The following is a 17,107-nucleotide window of genomic DNA, read 5'->3' as shown; positions in this document are numbered from 1 at the left end:
CTCACCATGTTATCTAGGGTGGGGGAGACTACCCCCTTTCCTGACCAAGGATGTACCTTTTGTGCTCTCATGACCCTTTGATCAGCAGGACACACACACACACACACACACACACACACACACACACACACACACACACACACACACACACACACACACACACCTACTGAAGTATAAATAAAGATTGGGGCAGTTTCTTAGTGCGAGTCTCAGTCTGGAGGCTGCCCTTGCTAGCAAGAAGTTCTGTGTGTTTCTCTTCTCTGAGTCTTTACTGAAGAAGTGTTTTAGAATATTTTCCCTAACATTATTTCCTATATGATATATTTAACTGACATTTTTTATTGTAACAGCCAACGATTTATATAAGAAAATAATGACTATTAACAAGGTTGCCCAAACTTTTGCATCCCACTGTAATTAATACATAATGGGCTTGGATTTACAACATTATGAATTAAATGTGCATGGGAAGCAGCCCACTCCCTCCCCTTTGTGTTGTGTATGAGCAGCAGCAGCAAACAGGCGCACCAAATATCTGTATTTGAAACAACTGACTGCATCCCTCTGCTCAGAAATCAGTTTTGTGTGTGTTTTCGGCATCATATGCATGTGGCTTCTAAAAATAAAGAATGAAGACTGAAAAAAAGAGGGGTGCACAAATGCATTGGACCACCACCACTGGTCTGTTGTATTCGTTGTTTGGGTTGTTTGTTTCTGTGGTTTTGCTGTAAGCCTGCTGCTCACATACAAAATGGTTGTGGTTTGTGAGCTCTATTATCTTGTGACATGAAAGTGAATGTAATGTAGCTGTTTGAAATACGCACAAGAAGAAATCAACAAGAGAAAAGAATGAGATGTAAATGTATATCATGTTAAACACTGTGGATTTATGTTACCAAAATCAGGGTAGAAATATCAGATATTTTGAAAATAGATTGTAAGTGTTAAGTGGTGGTACCAGCAGTGTCTAAATAGTTAAACTAATGTTGGATGGGAAACATGCAGTGTAACTGCCAGACTACATAAAGTGGACAGGCAACCAACTTTGATAAGGTAGCATTTGGCTTTAGTCACACAATTTGATGCATCAACCCCAGTGTGTACGTGGTGGGGTTAGAAGATCAGTGTGAACTTGTTGGGAGGAGAATTAGCACATCCATGCTATGCTTCTCAGCCAGTAAAAGGTGGAGTACCTAATGTGGGTCAGGAACAAATTGTGGAGTTTAAGTATTATTGGGTCTTGTTCATATTTCAAAGGAGAGCTGATCAGGAAATTAACAGACTGATTGGTGCAGTGTTAACAGTGATACAGAAAGTGTCCTGTCTGTTGTGGTAAAGAGAGCTGAGCTTAGTAATGATACTGTCGAGTTACTGGTCAATCTACATTCTTAACCTCATAACCACAAACTTTGGGACCAAAGTTGCAAGTTTTGTTAAGGAAAAGTATTGATTTTTCATCTTTAAAATATGCTAATTTTATTGTATAGTTGCAATAACAATTCAATTTGAGTAAATGAATTACATAACTAGTAATGAAGAAAGATGTTTTGATATCCATGTGGACCTGCCAATTTCCTTTTTTTTTTCACTCCACCTTATAGTTTTCTGCCTCTCCTCTTTTGGTATCTGTGTGTGTGTATACAGTGGGTGATCGTGGCTTAAGAGTTGGGTGTTCGTTTTGTAATCGGAAGGTTGCCGGTTTGAGCCCTGGCTTGGACAGTCTCGGTCGTTGTGTCCTTGGGCAAGACACTTCACCTACCGCCTACTGGTGATGGCCAGAGGGGCCGATGGCGCAATATGGCAGCCTCGCCTCTGTCAGTCTGCCTTCACCAGTGTGTGAATGTGTGAGTGAATGAATAGTGGTATTGTAAAGCGCTTTGAGGGGTCCTGAAAAGCACTATATAAATGCAATCCATTATATTATTTGTGTAGTGGCAGGACTCTGCCTAGGCTGCCCAGAGTTGCAGAAAAGCAACCTGTTGTAGAGAAACAGTCTAGGAAACCTCGGTGAGAGGATTTGAGGAAACATGAGAGTCCCCTGAGGTTTAAAAGACAAAAAAAAAAAAAAAAAACATACAAAGAAAGAAAACAATGGACGACAAAGAAAATTTATTTTGTAATGACATTTCATTAATACATATTCTGACCAGAAAAATACTTATCTGACAGGCAGACATTTTTTTGTAATTTGTAAAGGTTTTTTCCCCAAATATTAAGTACTGCAGTCCATTACAATCAATATGCAAGAGTATACAATAAAAAAAACAGACTATATTATAGTTTCTGGATGTGTGAACATTAACAACTACAACTATTTTTTTAACACTTCACAATTCATCCATCCATCCATCCATTCGCATCCGCTTATCCTTTTCAGGTTCGCGGGGGGTGCTGGAGCCTATCCCAGCTGTCATAGGGCGAGAGGCGGGGTACACCCTGGACAGGTTGCAGTCGCAGGGCCAACACACAGGGACAGACAACCATTCGCACTCACATTCACTCGCACATTCACACCTATGGGCAATTTGGATTAACCAATTAACCTATCCCCACTAAGTGCATGTCTTTGGACAGTGGGAGGAAGCTGGAGTACCCGGAGAGAACCCACGCAAACACGGGGAGAACATGCAAACTCCTCACAGAAAGACCCCGGCCTGATGGTGGAATTGAACTCAGGACCTTCTTGCTGTGCGGCAACAGTGCTAACCACTGTGCCACCGTGCTGCCACTTCACAATTCATTGAAATGAAAAGCAGCAAAAAAGAAGATAGAAGCTAAAACTGCAAAGCCGTCACGTGCGGCTGTGTGGCAGGCAGGATGAGGACCCAAACACAGGACTCAAGCAAAAGTTTGAACTCAAAATGGCAGCTTTATTTGCTGGGGATAACTCAGACATCTAATACAAAGACTAACTGGGAACTAGAAACAAGAAACTCAAAACTAGAAAACAAACCAAGAGCAGAAAACTAGGAATTGTCAGGTGCACAGAGGAGACACACAGCAATGAGGGTGTTCAACACAACAAAGGACAGAAGAAAACACATGGTTTAAATACACAAGGGAGTAATGAGGGAATGGGAAACAGGAGGGAAACACAATTGGGACTAATCTGTCATAATGAGACAAGGGGGAATCAGAACTCAAAACACTGAACACAGGACACAAGACTATCAAAGTAAAATAGGAAAGACAAGTCAGGCATGGAGAAACAGACTTGACAAGAAAACCATGAGAAGCACAAACATGAAAACATAACTTGACAAGACGTGAGACACAAGAGAGGCACAATGACAAAACCTAAGATCTTAAAATCATTAAAGAAAACCAGAAACTAACTAAAGAATATTAATAATCAAAAAACACAAACATGGAATCACCAGACTCCGGACCATGACAATAAGACTGGCAAGTCACAACTATTAAGTAATACACTGGGATTTTAATTTTTCTGTGAAAATGTGGAAAATTCCCACTGTTTTCTTCATCTTGTTTATTGATGTTTATATCCATCCTGAGCCCAGAACAACACTTGTGTTAAACATAAGTCTTCATCCTAAAAAAAACAATACGACATTTGTTATTTAGAATTATCACTGCTATTACAATCAATTAGTTCATGAAATTTCAAAATAGTTTTTTTTATTTAGTTAAGAAAACTTAATAGTGAGTACTAGTTAAAAATGATTTTAAAACAATTTTTAAAATAGACACATTCTGCTTGAGTAGCATATATCATTAAAAGAATGGGGATAGACATGATACATCCATATGCGCTCATGTTAAAAAATCTAATGCTAATTAACAGATGAAGAAGAATTCATACATAAGGCGCACCGGATTATAAGGCGCACTGTCGATTTTTGAGAAAATTAGGATTTTAAGTGCGCCTTATAGTGCAGAAAATACGGTATTATAAATATTAAATATCAGTACATATAAAGACTGATGAAAGTTCTTAATTACCTCATTCCATCTTTTCTCTACTCTTTTGCTGTATCTTTTCTCATCATCCTGAGGTGTCTTAGCTATAGAAATTAACATAGTGTTATTATAATTCAGTACACCAAAAGAAAACAACTATAACCAGATCAAAGGAAAAATCATAGTAAAATTATAATATCAGAATTATAGAGAAAGTGAAAATATTTCAATTTTAGAGACAAAAACTTAATTTAATCATGATGGCAAAATGAGCACGGAAATAAAGAGATGAAAAATAATTTGGTAGACAAATTAAACGTTGAGGACTTACTTGTCTTCTGACAGTAATAAATCAAAAGAGAAGAGAGAAGTGATGAGATAACAGCAAAAGCTGGACACAAGGAATAAAGTAGCATCCAACAAGTTTCATGATGGGGCTCACTTGAAGCTGTAAAACAGCGGTTCTCACTTGAACCTGAAAAACAGAAGTTATCGAGGTTAGCTCATTGTGTAGACTGATGATACAAGAAACTGTGACAATTTTGAAACTCTGGAATGAAACAATTAAAATTCTTGATCCATGCATATGGCATCACATGTAAGAAATAGTGCACACTGTCCAGTTCTGTTTGTGAATATGTCACATAAACCTAATGATTCTGACGTGTAGAGGGATATACTTTCTACAGTTGTGGTTCACATAAACTCATCATAGGCAGCTGCATATGTCAGTCGAGCTTGAAGATGTCGATTTTGGAGCAGGGACTTCTTTACTGGTCAACACCCTCTCAGTCCATGGCAATGTAAAACTCAATTCACTGTGGGAAGTGATGCTGGCATTTGAGGAGTTTTCAGTTCATGGCATGTTTGAGCACTGAATTGCCCCTGAACATCTTAACCAGATTCCTCTTATTTCAGGGTTTGTCTGGGTCTTCTTCCTTGGCAAAATGGCAACATCCAAATAAGTTGCACTTATTTATAATTGTCTCAACTGATAATCTTGGACTCTACAGTCATTTAGAAAGGTCTCCAAGAGACCTTCCCAACTTATACAATTCTCTTTCTTAGGTCTTCACTTAGTTCCTTGGACTTTCCCATTGTTCTGAGTTTGGTCAATCCAAAGATTGCTAACAAATAAATTATTATGGTTATAATTATTGTACAAATTGTTATGTTTGCAAAAAGAAACTACCAAATGTAGTCAGTTGTGATCACTAATGAGACATTAATATGCCTTGACTTTATCGGGTTCAAAGACATTGTAGAACCTTCAGAACCTCTTTTTAATACATTACTTGTTACTTTACTTAAAAGTAATGCTATGCTTTGCATAATTACTTGCCAGGAAAAATTATTTGTTACACTACTCATATGTTACATTAAGTTAGTCATTACTCCATAAAATGACCTGAAACACATCGTTTGATAATAACCAGCTAATGTAGGCTACAGCCCCATGTACCAACACAAATCTCGATCTTAATGGGGACACACGTACAATATTTCTTTCAGTTTTTAGATAGGAACACTAACCTGACAACACAAAGCAAAGATTAAAACCAGCTCAAAGAAACTTGAAAATGATCGACACAGTCATTCTACTTTAGAAACATGAACAGGTAGAAATGGTGACTATTAGCCTCAATGCTCATCACTGTTTTTTGTCCCTGTTGAAGATCAGTCAGTTTGTTCTCAGCTTTAAAATTTCTCTCAGTTCTTGTCTAGCTTTGTGTTAGCATGTTGTGTATGTAGATGCTTGCAAAGAGTTAATGTTGTGTTAGCAGTATAATGTGGTTGTTTCTGTCCTGGAAGCTGTTTCCGCTTGACCATCGTGCTTGTGTCCTTTTGTACAATTAAAATGTAATTAATGTCCACTCCTCAAAAGCTGTATTGCTGTACTGCTCCACCAATTTTCTCCTCTCAGACATGAACTGAAATCACCTGATTTTAACAATGTGCAAATGGTTTCTGCCGCACAGCAAATGAATGAACCTTTGTAACGCAAGTGACAACATAATTGTAACTGTAATGTGCTGCATTATTGAATTTGTACAGTAAAATGTTACTGGAAAATATAATGTGATTACAGTAATGTGTTATTTTTTAATGTGTCACAGCCACCACTGTACATATTTGAACCTGTACATATAATTTTGACCCTGTGTGAATGAGTGAAAATCCAAACAAATGCAGGAACCCTCTGTGAATTTTTGCATCAGACCTCACCAAAATCTCAACTGCTTTCAGCTCAGATTAAGCCAAATGCTATTTAGGTTGTGGACAGTGAATCACAACACAAAATACAACTTTTAAATATAGGAGCAAGTGATATAAAATTTTTATGTTCGAAATAAACATATTAGCTCCTCTAAAAAATTGCAACCAAAGTTGCAAGAAAAACAGTTTTTAAGTAATCTCAAAATCTGAAGCTCAAGTTTATTTTTTATTCTATTGCTCTAATGCCAGCATTGAACATTACTATATATGATAGTTTCAATAGTAAAACTAATTGTCTATGAATTATCATAACAAAGTAGAAATTAGAGTACAAAAGATCATATAACCTTGCAAGATATGTGCTTTAAAACTTCAGACGAAGTTGTACAGTATAAATGTTCTCATTTTTACCTACATTCTGACACCAGGCTCATCTTTTAGCCACAAAGATGAGGGCCTTTTACAGATGTAGTTGATATTATAGAGGATAACCCAGAATGTGCTGTAACAGCATCTAGCTTGTTTTAAAGAAGTAAAATGAATAAATAAATAAATAAAATATTTAGTAACGGCCACGTCATTGACTTGATTTCAGTTTAGAATGCAGTTTGCTTACTGGCAAAAGCTTAAGACAGCTTTATTTAAGGCCAAGCAAAGCATTCTGAGGGACGGAAAGTGTTAAAACACCACAAAGAAAACACAAAAAATTTGCATTTCATTTACAACTCCGTTTGTCAAAAAATAAAAAAAAATTGCATCTTTCTTGTTTCATTTTAAATTTATTCTGGTGGCATGCAAATCATCATAATCATTCACCTACTATCTACTAAACAATCAAACTGTCCATTTTAAAATGCATCATAATGTAGGATCATATCTTCTTACTGTGGTTAGTTTTTCAAAGGGCTAAAAACAGTGCACAGATAATGCAAGACTCACCAGAATCCTTATGAAGCAGGATCTTTGTTGTGATATTACTATATGTGCGCACATATCTTTGGATAATTTTCTCTTCATCCTTAACCTTGAGCTCTTCAGTTCCACAGTAGTAAAGGCCTTCATCAGTCTCAGTGATGTTTGTGATCAGCAGGTCATATGACTGAGAGAAGTTGTTCTTTTCCAGATGAAAATCAGGAAATGGATTCATGAGATGGAAGAAAGTAGACTCATAATCTGAGTGTGGGACATGATATCTCCGATCCAGCCAGGTTTTTAATACCAGGGAAGGCTGCTTCTCATGAGAACAATTCCTGTACCACACTATGTATACTCCAACTGATGATTTACAATCACAGTAGAGAGTGATGTTTTCTCCTGGTCTCACTCTCATCTCTATCACTGATTCATTTCTCAGATCTTGACTCGAAGATAAAGCTCCTGGAAGATAGAAACAAAAAAATGTTCACATATGCACATTTTAAAAAAAAAAATTCAGAATGAAAAAATGTTCATTGTTAAAATGGGACCAAAATGGATATCTTCAAAATGTTTAGACGATTTACCGAAAAGAACAACCAGAAATGCATGCACCCCGTCCATGTCTAATGACGATAACTTGGAGTTAGAAGACAGCAACACGTCCTATTAACAGATGTCATGACACATGAACATTTTCCGTTAAAGGAAATGTGAGTTGTGATTGGCCTGCTGAATGGAACATTTCTTCGTGGTTGTTTTCTATAGGTGCAAAACTAAGTGAAGTTATGATGGTAACCTGAAAGCTAATTTTCCAAAAACAAAGAAAATGAAAAAACAAAACAAAAACAAAAGAAAGAAAGAAAACAACAAAACACACACAACCTATAAAATAAAATGAATAAGCCTTACCCTTTATTGAAAACTTTTATTGAAATCAATTTATAAATGCATTTTAAATATTTATACAAACCTAAACTTTCTGGTCATGCAAGAATATTATTTAACCATGTTTTATATCAATGAAATCTGAAGAAGTTGCTCTCTATTGGGTTATAAATAAGGGAAATTTTTCCACATTAGCAAAGCTGGAGAGCACAAACAGGATGAAAAAATGAATATTACATTTTTGCTTTAAGAGCCTCCCTGAAACAGAGTGTCTATCACTATGTTATTGGTTCCCTTTAGGCAGTAAACTCAGTGTTAAAATTTGGCAGCAATAATGACCAGTGCATAAGCCTTTGATTGATATTATCTATGCAAGATAGGAATATCAGGGCACTATGGGCAGTGTGAATAACTTGGGCGGTGCCTGAATCAAAATACCCTTCAAAACACTGCAGTATGAAAAGTAATGCTGAGGTTTCTTGATGCTGCTGTAATTCACTTGGTGTTGATTACGTTTCTTTGAATAACACTACACTGGATGATCTCTGTCATTCTGCAGCATGAGACAGAGCCTGTATGATGGTCAATCTTGACTTTAAGGACACAAGGAAAATGTTTACAACTTCTTTCAAATATCATTTCTTGGAAAAATAAAAAAGGTAATCTTGAAAGTGCTGGTACAAAAACTACTTCCTAATTAAGCCGTCATCACGATTAATGCGATAAAAAAAATGTAACGCTATTAACGCATCTCGAGTGCAGAATAACTCAAAATATCCCTGAAATGTTTCTGTCAACGCATTTCAGGCAGTTTGTCCAAGTAGAGTTACCTTCGCACATGTGCAAATGGGCAGTTGATCTGGTAGTGACGGACAGCTGAACCAATCAACTCAATTTGGAAGATGATAAATGCACATTGGCCCTCTCAATGGGAAATTTGAGTATTAAAAAAATAACAAAATGGAGCAGTCGACTGACGTAAAGTATTATGCACAAAGGTAAGGACAAACCACTCACGGAGCACCGGGGACTCAGTAAGGCTACCTCGGAGATATTGACTCACACAGTGCCAAGTGGATTGCAACAAATTGCAGACCATATCGTTGAGAACACGCACTTTAAATAGCTTTAATTAGTTAGTGTAGGAATGTTTAGCTTATTTTAGAGTTTAGAAATGTGTTATCATAGAATGTAGAACTATTGTAGAGATACTGACACTGCCCTCAATATAATATCCCCCACTTGAACTGTGAAAGTAAAACAGAGAGGAGTTAATGCTGAGTGGAAATTCCCCAGAGAATGTTTGGGTGTGGGTCTCAACATTTGTAACTGGATAACTGTGGTCTGGAAGGGAGATGGGTTTTATGACCTAGGGAGTCACCTACACCCACAGTGTTTTAACTGTCATGCACACACATCCACACGCACACTCACTCATGTGCACACACATACACACAGGTATGCGTACACAGTCACACACGAGCACTCACATAGACACGTGGGAATGCGCACATGTAGGCATTCATGTGCTCGTGCACATAAACACAGACAGAGTTTGCAGCACACCGTGGGGGGTTTTATGATAGGCTCGCCCCTACAAAACTGTGTTTCACAGACAAAGGAGTGAAGATTTTTTGCAGAGGGACACACCAGCCTCGTCTTCCCTTCTAGAAGTGCATGCTTAAATGAAGATGAATAAAGATGAATAAAGGTTTTGTGAAATGACTACTGAGTTCCGGTGGCATCTCTGGAAGTTTCGACGAATAAAAGAAACGGGGTAAAACTGATTTCGTAACATTAGTTATTGACACATTTACTTATTTATTGATGTATTTATTTAATTCATTTGGCACTCCTGGCCCTGCGGCTGTGTTCATGAGTTGTGTTTATCTGTCACTCCCACCGATCAAAGGGGGAAGGGTTAAAACCTGATCGAGTGAAAACCACTGTTTCAGTGGGCATTTCTCAACACCAACAATGGACATATGAAAATCAACTAAACTATAATTTGAAATACCCTGTTTGTGTGTCACCAAATACACTTTTAATATTTCTTTAGCAGAATTTAGTGGTTTAATCTTCAGATATCTGGTCGGTTTGTCAAGAAAGAGCCTATTTGCCAAAGTGCTTACATGATTTCGGAGAGGTCTGCCCAGCCCGGTATCACAGCAAAGCATGTAATAGACTAGTTTGCTTCACAAACAGTCGAGTTGTTATACCGCTGAAAAAGCGCAGCTCCCAGAAGACAACTTGCATAAACCCCCGCTGACTGCCACCTCTCAGAGGTAGAACACCGACTTTATTTACTGAGGTTATAACTGTCAGGTCTTTGTCTCCTGACGTTCGTATGTGTCATAGTTGTTTCAGTCCAAATTTTGAATTAAAACTAACATTAAAAACATGTTTAAGGGAGAGAGCAAATACATCCTATTAATATCTCATCTTTGTTTTTGTTTTTTTGTTCAATAATCAGCATGAACTGTGTATACACGCATAATCTTTAATAAAAGAGATAACATTGGTTTTCTGTCATGTACTAACTGTTAGGTTTAATTGTACCTGACTTGGTAGATGCTACTTTAGAGCCCTGTATACCAAGTAGGAAATTCAGCATATCCAGGATATCTTTCTGTTATCTGGAATCACTGACCCTAACACTGGGACCAGGATAAATGGTCACACAAAGCTCGTTATCGGCTCTCTAAATTAACCCATGGTTTCCCAGCACGGGCGTATGAAACTCATCTATGATTGATCCGCGGATCTAATTCTTGGGTCATATCTGTCACATAACTCCTATCAACACATTATCCATGTTCTTCCACAGAAAATTATGCTTGTAGGTTAAAATGAAAGGGCATAAAAATATACCAGTCAAATGCAACAATGTCATAAAACAGGACAAGAGACGAATGGTTTGCCACAGATCAAAGTCGATTTATCGTGATGTGTGTTCTGTGCTATCTGCATTTTCATCAGTGTAAGAGACTCAGCAGCAGATTAGAATCAAGTATAATAACATTTATACATCTAATAAATCACCAAATGAATACACGCATATTCCTGTGACAATGCAACACAATGGTTGCTCTTCATTCAGTGATTTAGGTACAGCAGGCGTCACATGCTGCTCATATAAAAACAGATGCCCTCATCATATCAAATGAAATTAGGAATTGGATTCAGAAAGTGACTGAAAAACATGGTCATCATTTAAATGTTGGCCAGGAGTCCAGTCAAGCCAGGTTTTCAGTACAAGGGAAAGCTGCTTATCATGAGAGCAATTTCTGTATCACACTATGTAGCTTCCAACTGATGATTTACAGTCACAGTAGAGAGTGATGTTTTCTCCTGGTCTTACTCCTGTCTTACTCAACAAACAAAACAAAAATCGTCTGGCAAGCAGAGTTGCAAAACATTGCAAAACACCAGCTGCGGCTCCAGCAGCAGTGTCACAACAGTCCCTCAAACAAATCAAAACTCTGCCAAACAAAGTTCAGGCAGCCTACCTCGGGTCCAGTGACCACAGTAACATGGAACTGGCAGCGGTGTTGCAGCTCTGGTGGGCGGCCACAGGTCCAGCGGCAGCAGCATGGCAGCTCCGTCGGTCTGCTATGGGTCCGGTGGCAACGTTGTTGCGGCTCAGGTGGCCTCCCACGGGCCCAGTGGCGGCGACGATGTTGCGGCTCTGGCGGTCTGCCACGGGTCTGGCGGCGGTGCAGCTCTGGTGAGTGAGAGTGTAGAATGGCCCATGATCCCCGATGTGCTGGCCGTGGAGGGCATGCTAGACGCGTTGGACGTGCTGGACATGGACGATGTGGAGGGCGCGCTGGACGTGGACGAAGTGGAGGGCGCATGGACGCGGGGGTCCCTTTGGCTTGCTGACCTCCAGCTTGGTTTAAGCAGGTCCACGTGGCACTGCAGCTGCAGGTGGAGGAGACGATTGTGGTGTAGTGGTTGCAGGTAGGTGAAAGGGCCGTGGTGTAGCAGCTGCAGACAGATGAGATGATGGCAGAAGCAGCCCCTCTGACCCTCCAGCGGTGATTGATGTGGGACCAGCAGGTGTATCGACCTCTGGCTGAGGGTGTAGATGAGTGGCTCACTGGACTAAAGACTGGTCTACAGGTAGCGGGGCTAGGGTTGCCAACTCCCTGAAAAATAAATAAGGGACACCTCGTGGCCAGGGCCGGGCGACCCAGTTGTCTTCACCCTTCCCAGTGTGGTGAATTTTCTAGCTCTTTTTTTGTGTGTGAAATTATTTTTTTTAACCCTTTGACTTGAATTTGATTTAAGTAGATGTGTATTCTTTGTGATATGAACACATGTGAAACAAATGATCATTTAGCCATTTATTTTTAGCTCAAAATGACAACATTAACACATAAAACAGGTCTCTTTCTTAAACAGAAGCCTGTCATGCTTAACTTTTGAGAATATAAGTAAATCTTTCTTTAAAAGAACTCTGTCCTGCTTAACTTAAAATAATAGAAAACAATAGAAAGAAAAATATTCTTGTAACAGTGCACATTTAGTGCATTTAGTACAATTGGCTTCAGTTGAGGTATTATTTCAGCTTTTCTAATGCTAATCAGCTGCTCCCGTTTGAAAACCCGCTTGTTCCCATGATTACGCATCTTAACTCATCATCATTATTCATCTATGTATTACTTTTATGTATTAGTCATCTATTTGTTGTAATCATCTATCCTTGCAGTCGTTTATTACACAAAATAAATTATATTATCACACTTCTGGCCACATAGCGCTGATATTCACTGCACATGCCCATATTAACTTTTTCCAGCCAGGTGTTTTCCTTTTCCCATTCTTCCCTTTCTCTGAGGGGAACAAACATTGCTGTTCTAACGCTGGGCTCACACTGTGCGGTTTTAGGCCCATTTTGAGCCGATTTTTGAGTGATCGGACCGATTTTGGCCTTCATCGTGCGTCGTGTAGTATACGTGGGGTAACGAGAAGTGATTAACACCTCACGACCAGCTCCCGATCATCAATCGCTCGTGAGGGTGTCACCACAGCCGCTCACACTGCACACGCGCAAACACGTAAACGCCGTGAAAAAGACGGAGCAGCACTGCTGTGCAGCGTGTGATCTGGACACAAGCGATGGAGGCACAAGTTGTAGAACTTTGAAAAGCTCATCCGAGCCTTTTCGATGTGGCCTCACAAAATTATCACAACCACAACAACCGTGAAAATAGTTGGATCTACACTGCTGCTCAATCACAGCTGCCTGATCAATGTTTTTCATTAGCAATTTAGCAAAGTTGATGGTGGTGGTGTGTCTGTGTGAGTGAGAGACAGAGAGAGCGAGCGACAGATTTTCTGTTATAACCTTAATTTTATGGACGCACAGTGTGAGCACTCAGGTCGCATCAGAGCATCGGGCGGTATAGTGTGAGACCTGCATCGTGACCTACCAACTTCTAACCCCTGCGAGTCAATCGTGCAGTTTGAGCAGGAGCTGAATAACGCGACTGAAAAAATCGCAGTGTCTGCCCAGCTTTAGGTGTACTGTCGTCCGAGACTTGCACCGCAGTGACGGCGTTTGTTTCCCTGTTGGCCGTGCTTCTTGTTGTGGTCATCTGTTGTCTTCCGGTATTTTCTCCGTAAGCGACCTTTCCTCGACCAATGAGATGAGCGGTAATCTGAATTGTCATACTCGAATTGTCATAAGTGTGCTGTCAGCTCATTGGTCACAAAGCAGGAGAGGGGCTGGGAATTATGTTTTCAAACAAAGCGTTAATTCCATAAACATTTATAGACTACTTTTGATTCTCACTGTATTACGGGACAAAGTGCGTCCCTTATTAGCTCAATACGGGACGTGTACTTTTGTTTCGAAATACGGGACGATTCCGTATTTTAAGGGACGGTTGGCAACCCTAAGCGGGGCTGAAGACTGAGCTACATGCTGGACAGCTGACTGAGCTACGGCTACGGGGTTAGCATTCACACAGTCAGTGGTCGAATACCCAGATAAGGTTAGTGAAGAAGAATTGTCCATATTACTCTCCACAGCCGGCTGATAAAAGGTCTGGGATTCCGGTGAGGAGCACCGGCAGCGCGAGCGTCGCTTCTTTAACGATGCCGGGGCTGGCGTGTCAGGCTGAGGATCCACCAGCTGGTCGGGATGGAGAGCAGCTGTGTAGTTCTGTGCTGCCGGTCTTTTGTCTACTGACTCAGCAGATGCCGCGGGAGTGAGTGGAGATGTGGTGGAGTGCCGATGGCGTGGGAATGTCTCCCCCGCAATGGAGGGTCCAACAAGTGAGTCACAAGCGACGGTGGGGAAATCGTCTGCCTATGAAGAAAAAAACAGGCGGCAAGGGCTCCCAGGGAGGCAGCCGCGTCCTCCTTGCCCAGACCGCCCAAACCAAACAGCTCAAAGCTGGAGCTTGCCCTCAGCATGGTTACAATCTGAATTAGGTTGTTAATGTCCAAAAAGCTCGCCAAAAAGGTAGTGGATGACAGGAAAGTATCAAAAAACACTATGCTGATTGGCAGCCTGGATTACGTTCCGGCAGTAACTCCAGAGCTGGTCGGGCAACTCCTCCTCTGAGGCGACATTTGAGTCCGCTGGGTCCATTATGTGGCTGGATCATTCTGTCATGGTCCGTGGGTGTGTGGGGAAGGAGTACCCAAAATGCAGAACTCTGTGTAATGAATGCAGTGCGTTTATTTACAGTGAAGTAAATAACACACAACAACAAAATCCCGGGCCATGTCTCCTTCTCAGTGCTCGTGCTCCGTGTCTCTGCTCCTGTGAAACTTGTGCTCGCTGCTCTCCGGTTCCCGCACTCCTGCTGGAAAATCCACAGAGGCAGCCATTAACATACAATTACAAAGCAACACACTAGCTGATTTTGCTGGAAACACTGACGGGTAGTCACTCAATGATCCAGCGTCGAGGAGCTCTCAGCCACACTGCTTTGTAGCTCCTCCGACGGTCCAAGGGGAACGTCCAGCCTTTGTCTGCCTCCGCTGGAGGGTCTAAGCCACCCAATCAGCCTTTGCTTGTTTCCAACAGTAACAAACAAAAATAACCGACAGTTATTGTTGATGGAAAGAATGTAGTACCATGAGTGAGTTCAGGCATGTAGTTATTGACCCTTTCATACACAGTGTAGTGCAGATGAAGTGTTCAATAAAGAGCTCTCGCTATCAGTTTGGGGTAGAACAGCAAGCTCGAGCTCTGTGTGGGTGCTTTGTTGTTAAGATTACTCAGCTTGCCACAATATGGTAACTTCTACCTTCCTTTTAACATGTTTACTACCGCAGGTGCCTTTGACGGTGCAACACGTTTTGTCGACATTGTTGTGTTTGTTGGAGAGAAAACTTACAAAGATACACTACAGCACTTCAGAGTCACACTGCTAGCAATCAAAGATTTATGTAAATGTAACAAGCTGAAGGCATTCTGTACTGTACAGGAGACACGGAGATTGGCTGTAGACCATTGTCAATCAATCAGGACGCAGTAGAAAATGCGCTGTAAGAACCCCCAAAACAAAACAAAAAGCACGCAAGATTGAACAAAAAAATCAGCGATAATATGGATAATTTAGCGTAGACTGATCATCCAAAGCATGACCACTCATAGAAGGAATCAATAACAATGGACTTTGGGGTCAGGATAAATAAGCTTTTATAGAGGCAACAGAGGGAACCATCTTAATGGATATACTATTTACATGTATGTGTTTAAAAGAAAATATATTTCTCAAAATTATGATATCAAACCTTCTGAAGTATTTGACATAGGTGGTGGGTTTTGTATCACAGACTACATAACTTTCTGCACCGACTCCATTGTTCCAGCTCAGACTGTTCATTGTTACCCAAATAACAAGCCGTGGGTGACTAAGGACATCAAAGCCCTCCTCAACAACAAGAAGAGGGCTTTCAGAGGGGGCAACAAAGAGGAGGTGAGGAGGATCCAGGTGTTACTAAAGGACAAGATCAGAGAGGCTAAGGACAATTACAGGAGGAAGCTGGAGTGGAAACTCCAGCAGAACAGCATGAGAGAGGTGTGGAGGGGCATGAAGACCATCACTGGATTCAGGCCAACCAACAGCAGGGGAACTGAGGGAGGTGAGAATAGAGCCAATGAGTTGAATCTGTTTTTCAATAGATTCGACACCACAGTGTCTGCTCCTACCCCCACAACCTCGCCTGTAGTCAGCCTGGAATCCAGAGCCACACCACTGTGCCAGCCTCTCTCTTCACATGTTGCCTCCTGTGAGATTCCTGACACCCCTCCCCCACCCATCACCTTCACTCAATACCAGGTTGAGATGCAAATGAGGAGACTTCACTCAGGCAAGTCTGCTGGACCAGACGGAGTGAGTCCCCTTGTCCTCAAGGCCTGTGCCCCCCAGCTGTGTGGAGTCTTTCATAAACTGTTTATGCTGAGTCTCAGTCTGCAGAGGGTCCCGGTGATGTGGAAGACATCATGCCTCGTCCCTGTACCAAAGACGCCACGTCCCAGTGGCCCCCAGGATTACAGGCCCGTGGCATTGACCTCCCACATCATGAAGACCCTGGAAAGGCTCATCCTGGACCAGCTGCGACCCATAGTAAGACCACACCTGGATCCCCTTCAGTTCGCTTATCAGCCTCGTCTCGGAACTGAGGACGCCATCATCTACCTGCTCAATCGTGTCTACACCCATCTGGACCAGCCGGCGAGCACTGTGAGGGTCATGTTTTTTGACTTTTCCAGTGCTTTCAACACCATCAGGCCGACCCTCCTGGGTGATAAGTTAGCAGCGATGCAGGTGGATGCTTCTCTGGTGTCCTGGATTGTTGATTACCTGACAGGAAGACCACAATATGTACGTCTCCCACAGTGTGTGTCTGACAAGGTGATTAGCAACACAGGGGCACCACAGGGGACTGTCCTCTCCCCCTTCCTCTTCACCCTCTACACCACAGACTTCAGCCACTGCACAGAGACATGCCATCTTCAGAAGTTTTCTGATGACTCTGCGGTGGTTGGATGCATCAGCAGGGATGATGAGACAGAGTACCGGGCTGTGGTCGACTCCTTTGTCACGTGGTGTGAGCAGAATCATCTGCAGCTCAACGTGGCAAAGACCAAGGAACTGATCGTGGACTTCAGGAAGACCAGGAAACACTTGACCCCTGT

The 17,107-nt window shown here is 41.2% G+C and overlaps 1 protein-coding gene across 1 annotated transcript; it reads right to left on the bottom strand.

Moving 5' to 3' along the window:
* Positions 1–2,996: 2,996 nt before the first annotated feature.
* LOC146668156 (uncharacterized) lies at positions 2,997–7,849 on the bottom strand. Its single transcript, XM_085408607.1, has 4 exons — positions 7,078–7,849; positions 4,253–4,396; positions 3,964–4,025; positions 2,997–3,553 (listed from the first exon to the last, which is right to left on the bottom strand). Exons 1-4 carry the CDS (start codon positions 7,466–7,468, stop codon positions 3,491–3,493), a joined length of 660 nt encoding a protein of 219 aa, XP_085264733.1. The 5' UTR covers positions 7,469–7,849; the 3' UTR covers positions 2,997–3,490.
* Positions 7,850–17,107: the final 9,258 nt, after the last annotated feature.

Source organism: Rhamphochromis longiceps, linkage group LG6 (assembly GCF_057381845.1).
Source record: "Rhamphochromis longiceps isolate RC_006_pf linkage group LG6, R_longiceps_female_GT1.1, whole genome shotgun sequence".
Taxonomy (NCBI): Eukaryota; Metazoa; Chordata; class Actinopteri; order Cichliformes; family Cichlidae; genus Rhamphochromis; species Rhamphochromis longiceps.
This window is presented reverse-complemented; position numbering and strand designations above follow the sequence as displayed.

What these genes read in the sequence shown, in the direction of transcription:
- LOC146668156 (XM_085408607.1), bottom strand. Translation starts at nt 7,468, where the DNA reads ATGAGAGTGAGACCAGGAGAAAACATCACTCTCTACTGTGATTGTAAA. An exon ending in CCTGCTTCATAAGGATTCTG is followed by an intron (nt 4,397 to 7,077) that starts GTGAGTCTTGCA and finishes TCTGTTTTTCAG; the next exon opens with GTTCAAGTGAGAACCGCTGT. An exon ending in TTATTACTGTCAGAAGACAA is followed by an intron (nt 4,026 to 4,252) that starts GTAAGTCCTCAA and finishes TAATTTCTATAG; the next exon opens with CTAAGACACCTCAGGATGAT.